At 36.6% G+C, this 18,119-nt stretch overlaps 1 protein-coding gene across 1 annotated transcript in view; it reads left to right on the forward strand.

Annotated features, from left to right (window-relative positions):
• TLL1 (tolloid like 1) overlaps positions 1-4,100 on the forward strand; it is a 343,253-nt gene extending 339,153 nt beyond the window's left edge. The window contains exon 20 of the mRNA XM_043483925.1: positions 3,699-4,100. Within this exon, the coding sequence (XP_043339860.1) occupies positions 3,699-3,781 (83 nt within the window). The 3' untranslated portion in view covers positions 3,782-4,100. The remainder of the gene's footprint in view (positions 1-3,698) is intronic.
• The last annotated feature ends 14,019 nt before the right edge of the window (positions 4,101-18,119 follow it).

An 18,119-nucleotide genomic window follows, 5' to 3' on the forward strand; every position in this document is an offset into this window, starting at 1 on the left:
TTTAGATTTACAGTAATTAAGTAAGTAAACATTATTGTTAAAAGTAAGCTAGTACAGACTGGAATTTGATTTCTCTCTCTGTTAAGAAAACGAAGAGTTTTTTAGAGTGCTTCTTTTTGATAACAGATTGTGTGAGTTTCCGTGCTCTTAAATGTCTGTATTTTTCATATGTTTTTGTGATTTTGGTTAAATGAAAAAGTATTGTTTCACAGTGACCTACTTTTAAAAACCCTTTTGATATTTTAAACAAAATTCCCCAATATAAAAATCAAGTTCTTTTAGCCTCCAGCTGACTCTGGGGTGCTTCAAAGGAATCCTGAGATATCTCAGAGAAGGATATTAAACTAATTATGTTTCTCTGGTATGTTAAATTACTTGAGAAAAATTTTCAAGTGATTGGACATGAACATTAGATTATAGTGTATGGATAAAATTCATTAATAGAGATATTCCAAAATTTACATGAAATTCCTAACATCTGATATACTCTGAAATTTCGAGTTATTATCTTAAAATGTTATATGTTATGGAAATATCCAAGTTTCTTGCCAATTGCATTATACTTAAAATTTTAATCGTATTATTTGTTTTGTCCTTTGAAGACAAACATTATTTTACAATCATTGATTGCATCAATGCAATCATTGATGCATTTACAAAATAAAGATCTTCAAGAAAACATACAAAAAGGACTTTGTAAAGCAAATATCTAAGTTTCTGAAAGTCTCTAGATAATACCACTGTACTTGGGAATAAATAACAAAATCCTAATGGAAAACCTGATGACTTCATTCAGATCAACAGGAATAAAACATGGGACTGAATGAACTGATGAATATTATTTATAACTTTATGATTTTTTGATAAATATACTAGCTTTAATCTTTTCTTTCCAGAGAAAACCTTTCCTCTTATGTTAAGATATACAAGCTGATAAAGTATACCTTTGTAAACAAAGATGAAACATTGATCTTTTTCTCTATACTTGATACTGAATTTGGTTTCTCCAGCTCTCCTGTGGAATCAATAATTTATTGCAACTTGATTACAATTAGTTATACTTATCATTGTTCTTATTTTTGTTTCCAAATTATTTATGCTTTGTGTCTCTCTGCTGCACTATGACTTTGTCAATGTTCCTAATTGTATTACTTATATCCTGTCTATTTTATAAGATTATTGTCCATTATAGTATCCAATGAATAACAGAGCCTTCTAGCAAAATTGATGTTAAGTATCTTGAGGAAATAGATCACATTTATTATGTTTATAGAATAATCATAATAGTATGATTCTAGGTATGGGGAGAAATAACAAGGGAAATATTTCTTGGATAATAATAAAATATGTGAATAGTATTACTAGTAATACAAAGGATACAGAGAATCTTTAATTATCAACAGTGCTAATCCAGAAATTAGCACCTGGAGTGGCACAGCAACGAGAATACGGGTCAGAACTTGGATGAGCCTCCCAGCACCATGGGACAAAAATTAGTCTTGGGATGTCTCCCAAATATTGATCAAATTTTAGTCAAAGAGGAGGGATTGAGAAATAAAATATTGCTTTCCATATCAGTAACTAAAGGATGTCACAGTTATCAATAACTGCAACCTTCCCTACTCCCTCCCCCAATTGTGAGCCCCGAGGGGACTCAGGAAGGTAAGGAAGAATACCAGTCATCTAGCTGCAGCCAGACTGCAGGATCCCCAAAGGTACACCCTGAGGAAACTCAGCATGAGAAAGCAGAGGAGACACCCCAGACATCTGAGGTATATATCCAAGGAATGATTTCAGCAAGCCTCAACTCTCACATCTTCCTACACTGAGAAAAGCTATAAATTCCTTAACTTGAGATATCTGGTTTTCTTTTATTAACAATAATCTTTTGAATTTCAGATACCTGCTCTTTATTGCAAAACTCCTATATACGCTGGCTGTGCCCGTTGCCTCCTCAGAGCAGTTTTCTGAGGGTTATTTGAAATGTTATCTCTGGGACTTGGAGTCTGCCTCCCAGGCTTGAATATCTGCAGAGTAAAACAAACTCTCAACTTTTAGATTGTGTTTTTTTTTCCAGTCAACACCTCGTTGGGCTACAGCTTCTCCAAGTTTACATGTTGAACACAGCAGTGAGCTCCTTCACAGCCAATTTTTCCTGTCTAAAATGTACTGGGACTCCTAGAGCACACCAAGAAATATGGGACTCCCTCTATAGTCATGGAATGCTTGTGTTATCTCTCATTAGTGGTGAAAGAAATGTTATACTTAAGAGACTAATCTTTTCCTCTGTTTGAATCTTCATTAAGTCACATTTCTCAGGACAGTTTTGGTAACTATTATAGACTAATCTTACAAGTGAACTAACTGCATGTGTACTACTCTCCATACAAATATTGCATTATAATTTGAAAATGTATGCAGTTTATCAATATAGGCTTTTAGTTGGCAATAGCAATACTTTTTTTCTAGAGTTAAATACCCAGCAATCGTAAGTGTAAGTCAAAGAAATTTTGTCTGAGTATGGATTATCTTTTTAAAAACAGATAGCATCTTTTGATATGCAGGTAAATATGGTTAGAAAACATTTTATCACTTAATATTTATATTCTAATATAACAATTAGGAAATTTGAAAAAAATAACATTGATAAATTGCATGGAGGCTGTTTCTTTTCACTCCAAGAATGTTGCAGTAAGTGTTTTCTGATGAAGAAGAAATCCAACTGGAACACTTAGGTGAACCTCCACACCTCTCATCTCTCACTCACCAGTTAATGCTCCTGTCGACTTACAAATTTTTCACAGTCTAAAAGTTGAGAGTTATGTTTTATTCAGTAAGAGGAATATTAGAACTATTTTCCAAAACTCTTCAGAATAGAGCTAGGATCAAGGTACACAAAGTGAAGAAATCTATTTGAATTAAGTATGAAGAATAAAATTGTGATAATTAAAACTGTCTGACAAGGGACACATGCACTATGTGCTGATATATTTAGTCCATGTATACTGGAAGTATTCAAGCAGGTGTTTTCCCATAAGATTGTCAAGTAGATTTATGTAAGGATTCATGTTCTTATTTCTATGGTATTCTTGGAGTCCAACTGCCTTGTCACAAGTGTGGCATAGTGTCAACTATAAAGTAAACTTCTGACTGAGATATAAAGTTCCTGAATTGCTTTGTCCAAAGAAATAGTCTAAAACTCACTTAAATATAAACTCAAGCTGATTTTTGTAAGCCAGGTGCAAAATCACCTCTCATTACATTATTGTCTCACTTCATCTAAAATAGTGAATATGCATTTTCAAAACTGTGATCCTAAGTTTTCCAAAGACTTGGATTTTGCAATCAAAGTCCTCTCAAAATAGTCTGTATTGTATATAAATTTACAGACAACACTAATTTTCATCCCACAACCAACCCCAGACAAAACACTCCAAAATTTAAAAACAATAATAAAAAAATTATTATTACTAAATTATTGTTATTATTAATTATTATTAATAAAAATAAAACAAAATAATAAAAACAGATTCATTGGCAGCTAACAGAGGAAATCTGTCTTGTCTAATAGGTACAGTATTGCCTTTTTAAAGGAAATATTTTGGGGGTTTTAAATGAAGTAGAAAAAAGATATGTTTCATAAAAAGAAGACTGTCAGATTTTTAACAGGCATATTCGTTATTCTTTCTCCATAATAGGAAAAGAAATCAGTGGCTACGGGTTGCAAGAACATGCTGTTATAAAACAAAAAGTTGACATCTGGATCCAGGCCAAGGAATAAAAGCATCATCTTATATATTTACTCAGAGAATGAAAAAAGTTCATCTTAAGGTTAAGAAGCTGGCACAATACAGAGGTTTCATCAAGGTTTACTCTAAGTTTGGCTATAGTACATGTATATAAAATGCCTAAAATTAAATCCATAATTGGCCAAATGTAGTACGTTTGAAGTTACATAAAATATTTAGCCATGCTTTAGCATTCGTCATTGTCTGTTTTAAACATTAAAGAGCTTTGAGTTATGCTATTATTAGTTCTTGTGACAAAATGGGTTTCCTTAAGAGAACTATATTAAATAGAATCTTCCTAATGCTAGGAATAATAGTTACAGAATTAAGAAAATTTGAAAAAACTTTGTTTTTACCCACGGTAAAATATTTTCCAGTTATATTTTAATAATTCCTTCTTCATTTAACCCTTAATATTTCCTTTAGAAAGCTGAAGAAAATATTTTATATTTATGCTTTTATTTGATATCTGTTGTTTTTTTTTTAGTTCTGTGGCCATACATGCAATTTTATTTAAAGGAGACAATAAATAGAGTTACACAGAATAAAATAAGAAGAAAAATTTAACAAAATAAAATGACATATTAAAAGGGTTCAATAAGGGTGTTTAATGAATAAATTTTGATTAAAAACCTTATGATATATTTGCACCACAATTTTTATTGCAGCACTATTTACAATAACCGAGACATGGAAGCAACCTAAATGTCCATCAACACAGGAATGGATAAAGAAGATGTTGCACATATATACACAGTGGAATATTACTCAGCCATTAAAAAAGAATGAACTAATGCCATTTGCGGCAACATGGATGGACCCAGAGAACGTCATACTGAGTGAAGTAAGTCAGACAGAGAAGGAGAAATATCATATAACATTCTTCTATGTGGACTCTAAAAAGAAATGATACAAATGAACTTCCTTAAAAAACAGAAAGAGACTACAGACTTAGAAAACAATCTTATGATTGCTGAGGGAAAAGAATAGTTAGGGAGTCTGGGATGGACAAGCATACACTGTTATATTTGAAATGAATAACCAACAAATACCTACTGTATAGCACATGGAGCTCTGCTCAATGCTATGTGGCAGCCTGGATGGGAGGAAAGTTTGGGGGAGAAAGGATACTTATTCATGCATGGCTGAGTCACTGAAATTATCACATTTTAATTGGCTATACCCCAACACAAAATATAATAACCATTACAGTTTAAAACAATCTTATAAAATAGATGGAGAACTATACCGTGTTCATGGATTGGAAGAATCAGTATTGTGAAAATGAGTATATGAGCCAAAGCAATCTATAGATTCAATGCAATCCCTATCAAGCTACCAACGGTATTCTTCAAAGAACTAGAACAAATAATTTCACAATTTGTATGGAAATACAAAAAACCTCGAATAGCCATAGCAATCTTGAGAAAGAAGAATGGAACTAGAGGAATCAACCTGCCTGACTTCAGGCTCTACTACAAAGCCACAGTCATCAAGACATTATGGTACTGGCACAAAGACAGAAATGTAGATCAATGGAACAGAATAGAAAGTCCAGAGATAAAACCACATACCTATGGACACCTTATCTTTGACAAAGGAGGCAAGAATATACAATGGAAAAAAGACAACCTCTTTAACAAGTGGTGCTGGGAAAACTGGTCAACCACTTGCAAAAGAATGAAACTAGAACACTTTCTAACACCATACACAAAAATAAACTCAAAATGGATTAAAGATCTAAATGTAAGACCAGAAACTATAAAATTCCTAGAGGAGAACATAGGCAAAACACTCTCTGACATAAATCACAGCAAGATCCTCTATGACCCACCTCCCAGAATATTGGAAATAAAAGCAAAAATAAACAAATGGGACCTAATGAAATTTAAAAGCTTTTGCACAACAAAGGAAACTATAAGTAAGGTGAAAAGACAGCCCTCAGATTGGGAGAAAATAATAGCAAATGAAGCAACAGACAAAGGATTAATCTCAAAAATATACAAGCAACTCCTGCAGCTCAATTCCAGAAAAATAAATGACCCAATCAAGAAATGGGCCAAAGATCTAAGCAGACATTTCTCCAAAGAAGACATACAGATGGCTAACAAACACATGAAGAGATGCTCAACGTCACTCATTATCAGAGCAATGCAAATCAAAACCTCAATGTGGTACCATTACACGCCAGTCAGAATGGCTGCTATCCAAAAGTCTACAAGCAATAAATGCTGGAGAGGGTGTGGGGAAAAGGGAACCCTCTCACACTGTTGGTGGGAATGCAAACTAGTGCAGCCACTATGGAGAACAGTGTGGAGATTCCTTAAAAAACTGGAAATAGAACTGCCATATGACCCAGCAATACCACTCCTGGGCATACACACCAAGGAAACCAGATCTGAAAGAGACACGTGCACCCCAATGTTCATCGCAGCACTGTTTATAATAGCCAGGACATGGAAGCAAACCTAGATGCCCATCAGCAGATGAATGGATAAGGAAGCTGTGGTACATATACACAATGGAATATTACTCAGCCTTTAAAAAGAATACATTTGAATCAGTTCTAATGAGATGGATGAAACTGGAGCCCATTATACAGAGTGAAGTAAGCCAGAAAGATAAAGACCAATACAGTATACTAACGCATATATATGGAATTTAGAAAGATGGTAACGATAACCCTATATGCAAGACAGAAAAAGAGACACAGATGTATAGAACAGATTTTTGGACTCTATGGGAGAAGGCGAGGGTGGGATGATCTGAGAGAACAGCATAGAAACATGTATATTATCTAGGGTGAAACAGATCACCAGTTCAGGTTGGATGCATGAGACAAGTGCTTGGGACTGGTGCACTGGGATGACCCAGAGGGATGGGATGGGGAGGGAGGTGGGAGGGGAGGTAAATCCATGGCTGATTCACGTCAATGTATGGCAAAAACCACTACAATATTGTAAAGTAATTAGCCTCCAACTAATAAAAATAATTGGGAACAAAAAAATCTTTTAATGTATTGCATTGGACTGTATGTTGTAAATCTCTTGAAAGAGATTTTGGGAATAAGTACCAAGACAATTATTGTACGTATAGGTTAGTCAGTGTTTCAGTTCAGTTCAGTTCAGTCACTCATTCACGTCCCACTCTTTGTGGCCCAGTGGACTACAGCATGCCAGGCTTCCCTGTCCATCACCAATTCCCAAAGCTTGCTCAAACACATCCATCCAGTCGGTGATGCTGTCTAACCATCTCATCCTCTATTGTGCCCTTCTCCTCCTGCCTTCAATCTTTCCCAGCATCAGGGTCTTTTCCAATGAGTCAGTTCCTCGCATCAGGTGGCCAAAATATTAGAGTTCCAGCTTCAGCATCAGTCTTTCCAATGAGTATTCAGGACTGATTTCCTTTAGGATTGCCTGGTTTGTTCCCCTTGCAGTCCAAGGGACTCTCAAAAGTCTTCCCCAACATCACAGTTCAAAAGCATCCATTTTTTGGTGCTCAGCTTACTGTAACTCTTACCTTCATACATGACTTCGAAAACCGTAGCTTTGACTAGATGGACATTTATCGGCAAAGTAATGTCTCCGATTTTTAATATGCTGTCTAGGTTGTACATAGCTTTTCTTGCAAAGAGCAAGCATCTTTTAATTTCATGGCTACAGTCACCATCTACAGTGATTTTGGAGCCCCCAAAAATAAAGTCTCTCACTGTTTCCATTGTTTCCCATCTATTCGCCATAAAGTGATGGGATGGATGCCATGATCTTAGATTTCTGAATGTCGAGTTTTAAGCCAAATTTTTGCTCTCCTCTTTCACTTTCATCAAGAGGCCCTTTAGTTCTTCTTCGCTTTCTGCCATAAAGATGGTGTCTTCTGCAAATCTTTGGTTATTGGTATTTCTTCCTGGCAATCTTGATTCCAGTTTGTGCTTCATCCAATCTGGCATTCCGCATGATATACTCTGCATGAGATAAACAAGCAGCGTGTCAATATGTAATCTTGACGTACTCCTTTCCCTATTTGGAACAAGTCCATGTTCCATGTCTGGTTTTAACTGTTGCTTCTTGACCTGCATACAGATTTCTCAGGAGACAGGTAAGGGTGTCTGGTATTCCCATCTCTTGAAGAATTTCTGCAGTTTGCTGTGATCTACACAGTCAAAGGCTTTGGCATATTCAATAAAGCAGAAATAGATGTTTTTTTCTGGAACTTTGTTCCTTTTTCTATGATCCAATGGATGTTGGCAATTTGATCTCTGGTTCCTCTGCCATTCCTAAATCCAGCTTGAACATCTGGAAGTTCATAATTCATGTACTGTTGAAGCCTGCCTTGGAGAATTCTGAGCATTATTTTGCTAGCATATGAGATGAGTGCAATTATGGGGTAGTTTGAACATTCTTTCACATTGCTTTTCTTTGGGATTTGAATGTAAACTGACCTTTTCCAGTCCTGTGGCCACTGCTGAGTTTTCCAAATTTGCTGGCATATTGAGTGCAGCACTTTCACAACATCATCTTCTAGGATTTGAAATAGCTCAACTGGAATTCCATCATCTCCACTAGCTTTGTTAATAGTGATGCTCTCTAAGGCCCACTTGACTTCGCATTCCCTGATGTCTGGCTCTAGGTGAGTGATCACACCATCGTGGCTATCTGGGTCATGAAGATCTTTTTTGTACAGTTCTTCTGTGCATTTTTGCCACCTCTTCTTAATATCTTCTGCTTCTGTAGGTCTGTACCATTTCTGTCCTTTATTGTGCCCATCTCTGCATGAAATATTCCCATGGTATCTCTAATTGAAGATATCTCTGGTCTTTCCCATTCTATTGTTTTCCTCTATTTCTTTGCATTGGTCACTGAGGAAGGCTTTCTTATCTCTCCTCGCTCTTCTTTGGAAATCTGCATTCAAATGGTTATATCTTTCCTTTTCTCCTTTTCGTTCCACTTCTCTTCTTCTCTCAGCTATTTGTAAGGCCTCCTCAGATAAACATTTTGACTGTTTGCATTTGTTTTTCTTGGGTGGGTCTTGATCACTGCCTCCTGTACAAGGTCATGAACTTCTGTCCGTAGTTCTTCAGGCACACTGTCTATCAGATCTAGTCTCTTGAATCTGTCACTTCCACTGTATAATCCACTTCTATAATCAGAATAATGCACAATTCAGCTTTTTATTAACGTGAAAGGATAGTCAAATAAAGAGACTAGGTTGTAGAACACATGCAATATAAACATTTGTATGTGCACAGGAAAAACAGTATAGAAAAGAATACTAACTTAACAATGATTATGGCTGAGTTTGGAGGAGTAGGGAATGGACTGGCTGATGAACATCTTACATGAAGTCTTTAAAAATATTTATTTAAAAATTATTTCTTATCACATTAATCACGTTTCTTTTTACTTCTTAGTATACAGAAAAAGTTGATCATTAAAAATCTTTATGAAATTATTTTAAAAATAGTTTGCATGCATGCTAAATCGCTTTAGCTCTGTCTGAATAGGTGTGATCCCATGGACCATCGCCCACTAGGCTCCTCTCTCCATGGGATTCTCCAGGCAAAAGTATTGGAGTGGGTTGCCATTCCCTTCGCCAGGGGATCTCCCAACCCAGGGACTGAACCTGTGTCTGTTATGTCTTCTGCTTTGGCAGGCTGGTTCTTTACCACTAGTGCCATTTGGGAAGCCCAGTGTAATTTTTAACACTCAAAACAAACTACAATATCCCCAAAATATTAGTGATTATGTTCCTTCTATATTCTGTTTAAATTCTTTGCTGCCATCTTCTGGAATTTGGTTACTAATGCATGTCATAGGATTTCTTTCCCCTTCTGGAAAACAAAGAAAAAACTTTCCAAAGAGGAAAAGAAGGAATAATTGCAGTACAATGCTAAACCAAATTAGCTTTTGTGCCTGGTGTTGAAAATTTTGTTTTGTTTTTATCACTCATCAACAGGCTCTGTCCTTTCTTCCCTTGAAAATTCTGAAAGGGATGATCTTTTATAAGGAGACTTCCTACTCAGTGATGCCTTTCCAAGAAACTCATAAAATTCTTATGTAAAAACCTGTAAATCAGTGATGTTTCTTCTCTATCCTCAAATCAGATTTGTGCTAAAATGACAAAGCAGGGAGGCACCAAGTAATTTCAAAAGGACAAACAAGAGGGGGAGCCACACATGGAAGAAATAACAGAAATACATTATGCCACATGTGCCACTACCATAGGAAAGAGAGAACATTAGGGCAACTCCTGAGGAATAATATGAGTTTTTATATATGAAGTTTTATTAGTAGTGGAGATTTCTGAAAACTTTAATTATATAATGAAGTCTGTGTAGCAAATCAGTCTTGTCTGGGACATTTCACAGACAAAAATATTTTTCAAACCTACCTGTGTCTCTAGATGTTACCATACCACACATACTATATATGCCATACATACATACATACCACACATACCATACCATACAGAAAGAATCCTTGCCCCACTAACTACTGGAGACAACACCTGTGTCTCTCCATCCCACTTTTTCTCACCTCCCATTCACTTCTAGATGTAATGCAATTATGCTTCGCCTTCTTTCTCACCCAGTTGAATGCAGGTGAGTGTTTAATCTGGGGGAGGGAAGAATAAATATCCTGATTTGTAGTACTGTAGTGCTTGAGAATTCCACCAGGACTGATTTCAAGCCACCAGCTTGATGCTGCTGGATGCAGGGTTGGGAGTGGATGTGCACAACAGATTTCTTCAGGTACCAGCATCTCTAACACATCTCTGACTTCTCTACTGTAACTGTCCTCACCTAGGTACTGTGCAAATCCCAGGGGCCTCCTAAGAGACAAAATCAAACTCTCGATTCCTGCCTCTATGTGATGATTCAGACAGCATCGGGCACTCCCTTATTTGTGGACCATCTCCTTTGGTTTTCCCTCAATGTCTCTGGCAGTCACTTCCCTTCCTGGGCTTCCCACAGCCCCTGCTCACACCCAGGTTGAAGTTCCTTACTCCCTTCCATTTCCACTCCTTATTTTCCCAGCCTCACTCCCACTGCCATATATTTCAGGCTCCTCAAACACAGCAAGCCCAAACCCAGCATCATATTGTCTCCTTTAGCACACATTTTTCAGTAAATTTCTAGTCATATTATTTAAAATACTTTTAAACCTATCCATTCCTTTATAGCTTCACTGCAATCATCTTATTCCATGGCCATGTCACAACTCTCCTGAGCTTCTTGGGTGATACGGTAACCGAGCAAAACCCTCTGACAGCCCTTGCCCCACCCTATGTCCTCTGTTTGATGCCCAGAAAGTAAGCTTGACATAAGATGCTCCATTTTGCACCATTTTAAGAAGACTCAAGGAAATAGGAACAAACTAACCCTGGGGCTGAAGATTAACTGTACTTAAAATAATCAAGAAGATGCTGATCAGACCACTGCATGACCAATTCCAGGAGGACTGTCAGAGCTGACTGCTGTCTGCATGTAGTGCCCTCCCTCTACCTAGGCACGACTGAACGCCCCTTTAAAAGCTCTTGCCCCCTGATTGACATCTGGGAGTTGGCTTTTGGATATGCATCCACCTTCTCCCCAGATTGCTGACTTACTGCACAAAGCAAGCTTTCCTTTCCAACTTGCCAGCATTGGCTTTCAAGGGGCAAGCAGCCAAACCTAAGTTCAATAGCAATATATTTCTTGTAGTTTCTTTCCAGTTTCTTTAATCTTCAATTCATCTTTCAATTATTTCCTAGTTTTTCCCATTTTTCCTACACACCAAAATATTAATTTCAATTAGTTTAAGGCATCTTATTAGCTCCCTAGTCAGTATCCTAGGGAGCCATGTACCAGACTAATACTAGCTTTTAGCTCCTGGATAGACCATGATTGACCCTGCCTCCTTGTAATGTGGAGCAGAAAAAGAAATAAGACATATTAACATAGAAATAGATAAATATTACCCAGTTTTTCCCATTCTGAGTAGCAGGAAGTTGACTGAAAATATCATGAAAATTTGGCACAAGTCTTGTATTAATTTCCTGTTGCTGTCATAGCAAATTACTACAAACAGTGACTTACAACACACATTTATTCTTTTATAGTTATGAGGGCAGAAATCTAAAATGAGAGAAAGGGCTAAATCCTTTGAAGAATTTAGTGGAGAATCTGTTTCCTAGTCTTTTTCAGCTTCTAAGAGGCTGCCCACATTTTCTGATGGCTGGCCCCAAATCACTTCAATCTCCACTACCATTGTCATTACATCTCTCTGACTCTTACTTTGCCTGATTCTCTTTATAAGGACCCTTGTAATTATGTTGAGCCCACCCAGATAATCCAGGATAATCTCTGCACATTAAAATTTTTAAATTCTGCAGAGTCCTTTTTGACATGCTCTGGTGATTAGGACATTGATTTTGCAGGTACATTCCTCCCCACCAACAAGAGCATTGTTAAGAGCACTGGCTCTGGGTTATCCCGCCTAAGTCCAAATCCTTCTCCTATTAATTATTAGCTATAACATCTTGGGGAAAAATGGTTTTTGTGCCTTCCATTTTCACCTGTAAAATGTAGATGTAAAAAGTACCAATTTCACTGAGATTTATAAGGAATAAATGAAGTGATATGAGTAAAGTACAGGCCAGTTAGTAACGTACAGGTAGTAAAAATGGTATCCACTCAGATAATTTATCTTTGTCTAGAACAATATCTGTAGGGAGTATTTAATTAAGGACATTATCTTAATAACAAAATTAATATGTTCAGAACGACAAGTTCTGAGCTGGAACCATGAGGAATCATATTTCTCTTGCTGCATAATAACTCATTTATCTCTACATAACAGCTCAAAAGAATATGTACTGGAATATTTGACTAATAATGGCCAGTTATCCCTGACTCATAAGAAACTGATAAACACTTTGACCAATGTAGTTGGTCATGGTTGTCTTTCCCAAGATTCTAGTATTTTCCTTCTATAAGCCTCTTGCTGGTCTCACCCCACAAGTATTGATTGGCAAATGCACTTGAATCTGGGTGCTTTTTCCTATTCTCTGCCAACATGGGCATTCAGTGTTTAATGTAAGTATAATCTTTATCAATTGACACCCATAGGGAATTGCTTTTGTAGTATACCTCTCAAAATGTTAGATGGGTGCTTTCTGTTTTCAACCAGCAATGAGTACAAGGATCTTTGAGTACAAGATCCTTTGTCTCTAACTCATGCTACCAGTCATAGGACATAATAATTTGCCTACTCAGGTGAAGACAGGGATCTTTCATAGAAGAATCACTTCTCAGTTGCTTCTTGATCCAGAAATGGGCCTTCTTACTCCCCTCCTTGCTCAGCAAACAGCACACTGTAAGCCTCCATATTCATAGACCATTTCTTCTGCTTAAAATATACTACTGATCTTTCCTTATCTCCTAAACTCATTAATCAACTCAAACTCACTTTCTCTGTGAATAATTTTTAGGGCCTCCGGGATGAATTTTTCTCTCTTGAGAGTTTCTCACTATGTAATCTGACAGAGAAATTCTCACAATGCATAGTCATTATTTGTTTACCCAGTCTTCTAGCTCTCTCTAGTGTATATGATCCCCAGACAGGGATTTAGTCTGCTTTACCTTGGAACTCATCAAATTTGACACAGAATGTTATGGGTATACTTACTTATTGAATGAACGAAGGCAAAGTTCAGAAATGGAAAGAGTACTGAACTCTAAAAACGTTTGCTGTGATCAAATGCACATTAGAAAAATAAAATATAGAGAAAATGTTAAATAAGCTACAATTCAGGTTTATATAATGCTATTATTAACATATTATTATACTAAAGTTACCTGAAAATATTAATAAAGTGCATAATATTCTGCTGCCTAAGATAATAGTGAAAGCCACTGTGCATTTGGGCTTATGAAGAACTTACCTAGTTCAAGTTAACTGTCTTGTTTATTGTAGCTATGTATGACATAGATTTGATATCCTATATGAATTGTTTTGAATTAAGTTGAAAACATAAATCTAGTGGGTTTGTAAAAAAGGTACACTCTTTCCTTAGAGGCTCTTTATATTAATTTTTTTGAATTTTATTTTTTAAACCAAATCTAAGCACAAACTATATTAACCAAATAGATGAAAAAATTAGTGTTTTTGAATGAATATAAATATTTCAACATAAGCAAATTAGTACTTCATTTATAAGGAAAATGTGGACATTGTCCTCTCATTGTGGATATAGGTACCATGATGAAATCATATTTGTTGATTAATAACTTATATGGGTCAGGAAGTTAACAGTAAGTGGTAAATGAAACTCTCTGATGCAGACATTCTCTTAAAATTTTTTGAAAACATCAGAAGATTGGTTCAAGATTGTGGACTAGAAGGACAGGTGTGCATCTCCTGCAAGAGCACCAAAATCACAACTAGTTGTTGAATAATCATCAACAGGAGGATGCTGGAACCCACCAAAAAAAGATACCCCACATCCAAAGACAAAGGAAAAGCCACAGAGAGATAGTAGGAGGGGTGTAATCATACTAAAATCAAATCCCATACTTGTTGAGTGGGTAACCCACAAGCTGGAGAACAATAATGCCAAAGAGTTCTCCCACTGGTGTGAAGGTTCTGAGCCCCATGTCAGCTTCCCAGCCTGGAGGTCCAGCAAAGAGACTAGGAATTCCCAGGAAATCTGACTTTGAAGGTTAGTGGGATCTGATTATAGAATTCCCACAGGACAAGGGGAAACAGAGATTCCATTCTTGGAGGGCACAAACAAAATGTTGCATGCACCAAGACCCAGGGGAAAGGAGCAGTGACCCCACAGGGGACTGAATCAGACCTACCTGCTAGTGTGGGAGGGTCCCCTATGGAGGTGTGGGTCAGCAGTGGCCTGCTACAGGGATGGGGGCACTAGTGGTAGCAGTCTGGAGAGGTACCCCTTGGTATGAGTCTTCTTGAAGGTCATCATTAGCCCTACCATACAGCCTGTAGACTCCAAGCCTGGGTTGCCACAGGCCAAGCAACTCACAGTAGACAACTGGATTAGTTTTACTGTGTGTGGCCTGCCCACATGAGCAAGACACAGGTTTTCCCATCAACAGTCTCTCCTAACAGGAAACTTGCACAAGCCTCTTAGCCTCATTCACCAGAGAGTGGACAGGAGAAGCCAGAAGTACAACTCCACAGTCTCCAGGACAAAAACCACAATCTCAGATGTTAATCAAAATGAAAAAGCAGTTATAGCCTAAACAAAGGAACAAAATAAAACCCTAGAAAAAAGCAACTAAATGCAGTAGAGATAGGCAAACTTCCAGAAAAAAATCAGTATAATGATAGTGAAGATGATCCAAGATCTTGGAAAAAAAATGGGGAAAATGTAAGAAATGTTCACCAAAGACCTAGAAGAACTAAAGAACAAATAAACAGAGATGAACAATGTACTAGAAGGAATCAATAGCAAAATAACTGAGGTAGAGGAATGGATAAGTGACCTGGTAGACAACATGGTGGAAATCACTGCTGCAAAACAATAGAAAAAAAGAATGAAAAGAAATGAAGAAAGCCTAAGAGACCTCTAGGACACCATTAAATGCACCAACATTCTCATTATACGGGTCTCAGGAGAAGAGAGAGAGAAAGGATCCAAGAAAATATTTGAAGAGATAATAGCTGAAAATTTTCATCACATAAGGAAAAGAAACAGTTAACCAAGTCCAGGAAGCAGAGAAAGTCCTAGGTAGGCTAAACTCAAGGAAGAGCACACATAGTAAACAAACTGACAAAAACTAAAAGCAAAGATAAAACATTAAAAACAACAAGGAAAAAATGACAACATACAAGAGAGCTCCTATAAGGTTATCAGCTGATTTCTCAACAGGAACTCTACAAGCCAGAAGGGAAGTAAAGTAAAAGTTGCTCAGTCAAGTCCCCAACCCCCAACCCAGGGACTGAACCCAGGTCTCCTGCATTGCAGGCAGATTCTTTACCAGCTGAGCCACCAGGGAAGCCCAAAGAATGGAGTGGCACCATATATTTAAAATGATGAGAGAGAATAACCTACAGTCAAGAATACTCTATCTAATAAGACTATCATTCAGATCTGATGGAGAAATCAAAAGCTTTACAGATAAGCAAAAGTTAAGAGAATTCAGCACAACCAAATTGGTTTTACATCCAATGCTAAATGAACTTCTCTAGGCAGGAAACACAAGAGAAGGAAAAGACCTACAAAACAAAACAAAACAAAAACAACTAAGAAAATGGTAATAGGATCATACACATCGATAAATGGATTATGTGCACCAATCAAAAGACATAGACTGGCTGAGTGGATACAAAAATAAGACCCCATATACATTGTTTACAAGAGATCCATCTCAGACCTAGGAATACTTACAGACTGAAAGTAAGAATATGGGAGAAGGTATTACATGTTAATGGAAATCAAAAGAAAGCTGGAGTATAAATACTCATATCAGACAAAATAGACTTCAAAACAAAGACTATTGTAAGAGATAAAGTCAGTTCAGTTGCTCAGTTTTGTCCAACTCTTTTTTACCCCATGACCTTCAGCACACCAGGTTTCCCTGTCCACCACCAACTCCCAGAGCCTACTCAAACTCATGTTCATCATGTTGGTGATGTCATCCAACCATCTCATCCTCTGTCATCCCCTTCTCCTCCTGCCTTCAATCTTTCCTAGCATCAGGGTCTTTTCCAATAAGTCAGTTCTTCATATCAGGTGGCCAAAATATTGGAGTTTCAGCTTCAGCATCAGTCCTTCCAATGAATATTCAGGACGGATTTCCTTTAGGATTGCCTGGTTTGATCTCCTTGCAGTCCAAGGGACTCTTAAGAGTCTTCTCCAGGACACTACATAATGATAAGGGTTCAATCTAAGAAGAAGATATAACAATTATAAATATATATGCACCCAAAATAGGAGCACCTCAACTTGTAAGGCAAATACTAACAAACATAAAAGGAGAAATTGACAGAAATACAGTAATACAGGCAGGCTTTAACACCTCAATTTCATCAAGATAGAGATCATCCAGACAGAAAATTAATAAGGAAACACAGGCCTTAAATGACACTTTAGAGCAGATGGACTTAATTGATATTTGTAGAGCATTCCATCCCACAGCAGAATACACATTCATCTCAAGTGCACAAGGGACATTCCCCAGGATCGACCACATCCTGGGCAACAAGGTGAGCTTTGGTAAATTTAAGAAAATTGAAATAATATCAAGCATCTTTTCTGGTCACAACACTATGAGATTAGAAATAAAGTACAAGAAAAAAAAAACCATAGAAACACAAATACATGACAGCTAAACAATATACTACTAAACAACCAATGGATCACTGAAGAAATCAGAGGAAATTAAAAAATACCTAGAGACAAATGAAAATGAAAGCAAAATGGTCCAAAACCTATAAGATACAACAAAAGCAGTTCTAAGAGGGAAGCTTATAAAAATACAATCATTCCTCAAGAAACAAGAAAAATCTCAAGCAAACAACCTAAACTTACACTAAAAATAACTAAAAAAACATAAGGAAAAACAAGACGTAATGTTAGTAGAAGGAAAGAATTCATAAAGAGCAGAAATAAATGAAAGAGAGATAAAGAAAACAACTGGAAAGATCAATGAAATGAAAAGCTGGATCTCTGAAAAGATAAACAAAATTGATAAACCTTTAGCCAGACTCATCAATAGAAGAAAAAAGGCTGAAATCAATAAAATTAGAAATGAAAAAGAAGTTACAACTGACTCCATGGAAATACAAAGGATCATGAGACTACTATGAGCAAGTGTATGTCAATAAAATGGTCAGCCTAGAAGAAATGGAAAAATTCTTAGAAAAGTACAATCTTCAAAGGTTGAACCAGGGAGAAATAGAAAATATTAACAGATGAATCACAAGCACTGAAATTGAAACTGTGTTTAACAATGAGCAAAAGTCCCAGACCTGATGGTTTCACAGGTAAATTCTATCAAATATTTGGAGATCTTTCCTTTGGGAACTGTTCCAAAAAATTTCTTTCAAACTCATTCAATGAAGCCACCATCACTCAGATGCTAAAACCAGACAAAGATACGACACACAAAAAAAAAAAAAAAAGAAAGAAAAGAAAAGAGAAGAAGAATATTACTGGCCAATATCACTGAGGAACATAGATGCAAAAATTCTTGACAAAATACTAGCAATCCAAATTCAATACATTAAAAAGATCATATACCATGATCAAGTGGGACTCATCTCAGGGATTCAAGGATTTTTCAATATCCACAAATCAAACAATGTGATCCACCACATCAAGAAA

The sequence above is a fragment of the Cervus canadensis genome, chromosome 1, assembly GCF_019320065.1.
Source record: "Cervus canadensis isolate Bull #8, Minnesota chromosome 1, ASM1932006v1, whole genome shotgun sequence".
In the NCBI taxonomy this organism is placed as follows: domain Eukaryota; kingdom Metazoa; phylum Chordata; class Mammalia; order Artiodactyla; family Cervidae; genus Cervus; species Cervus canadensis.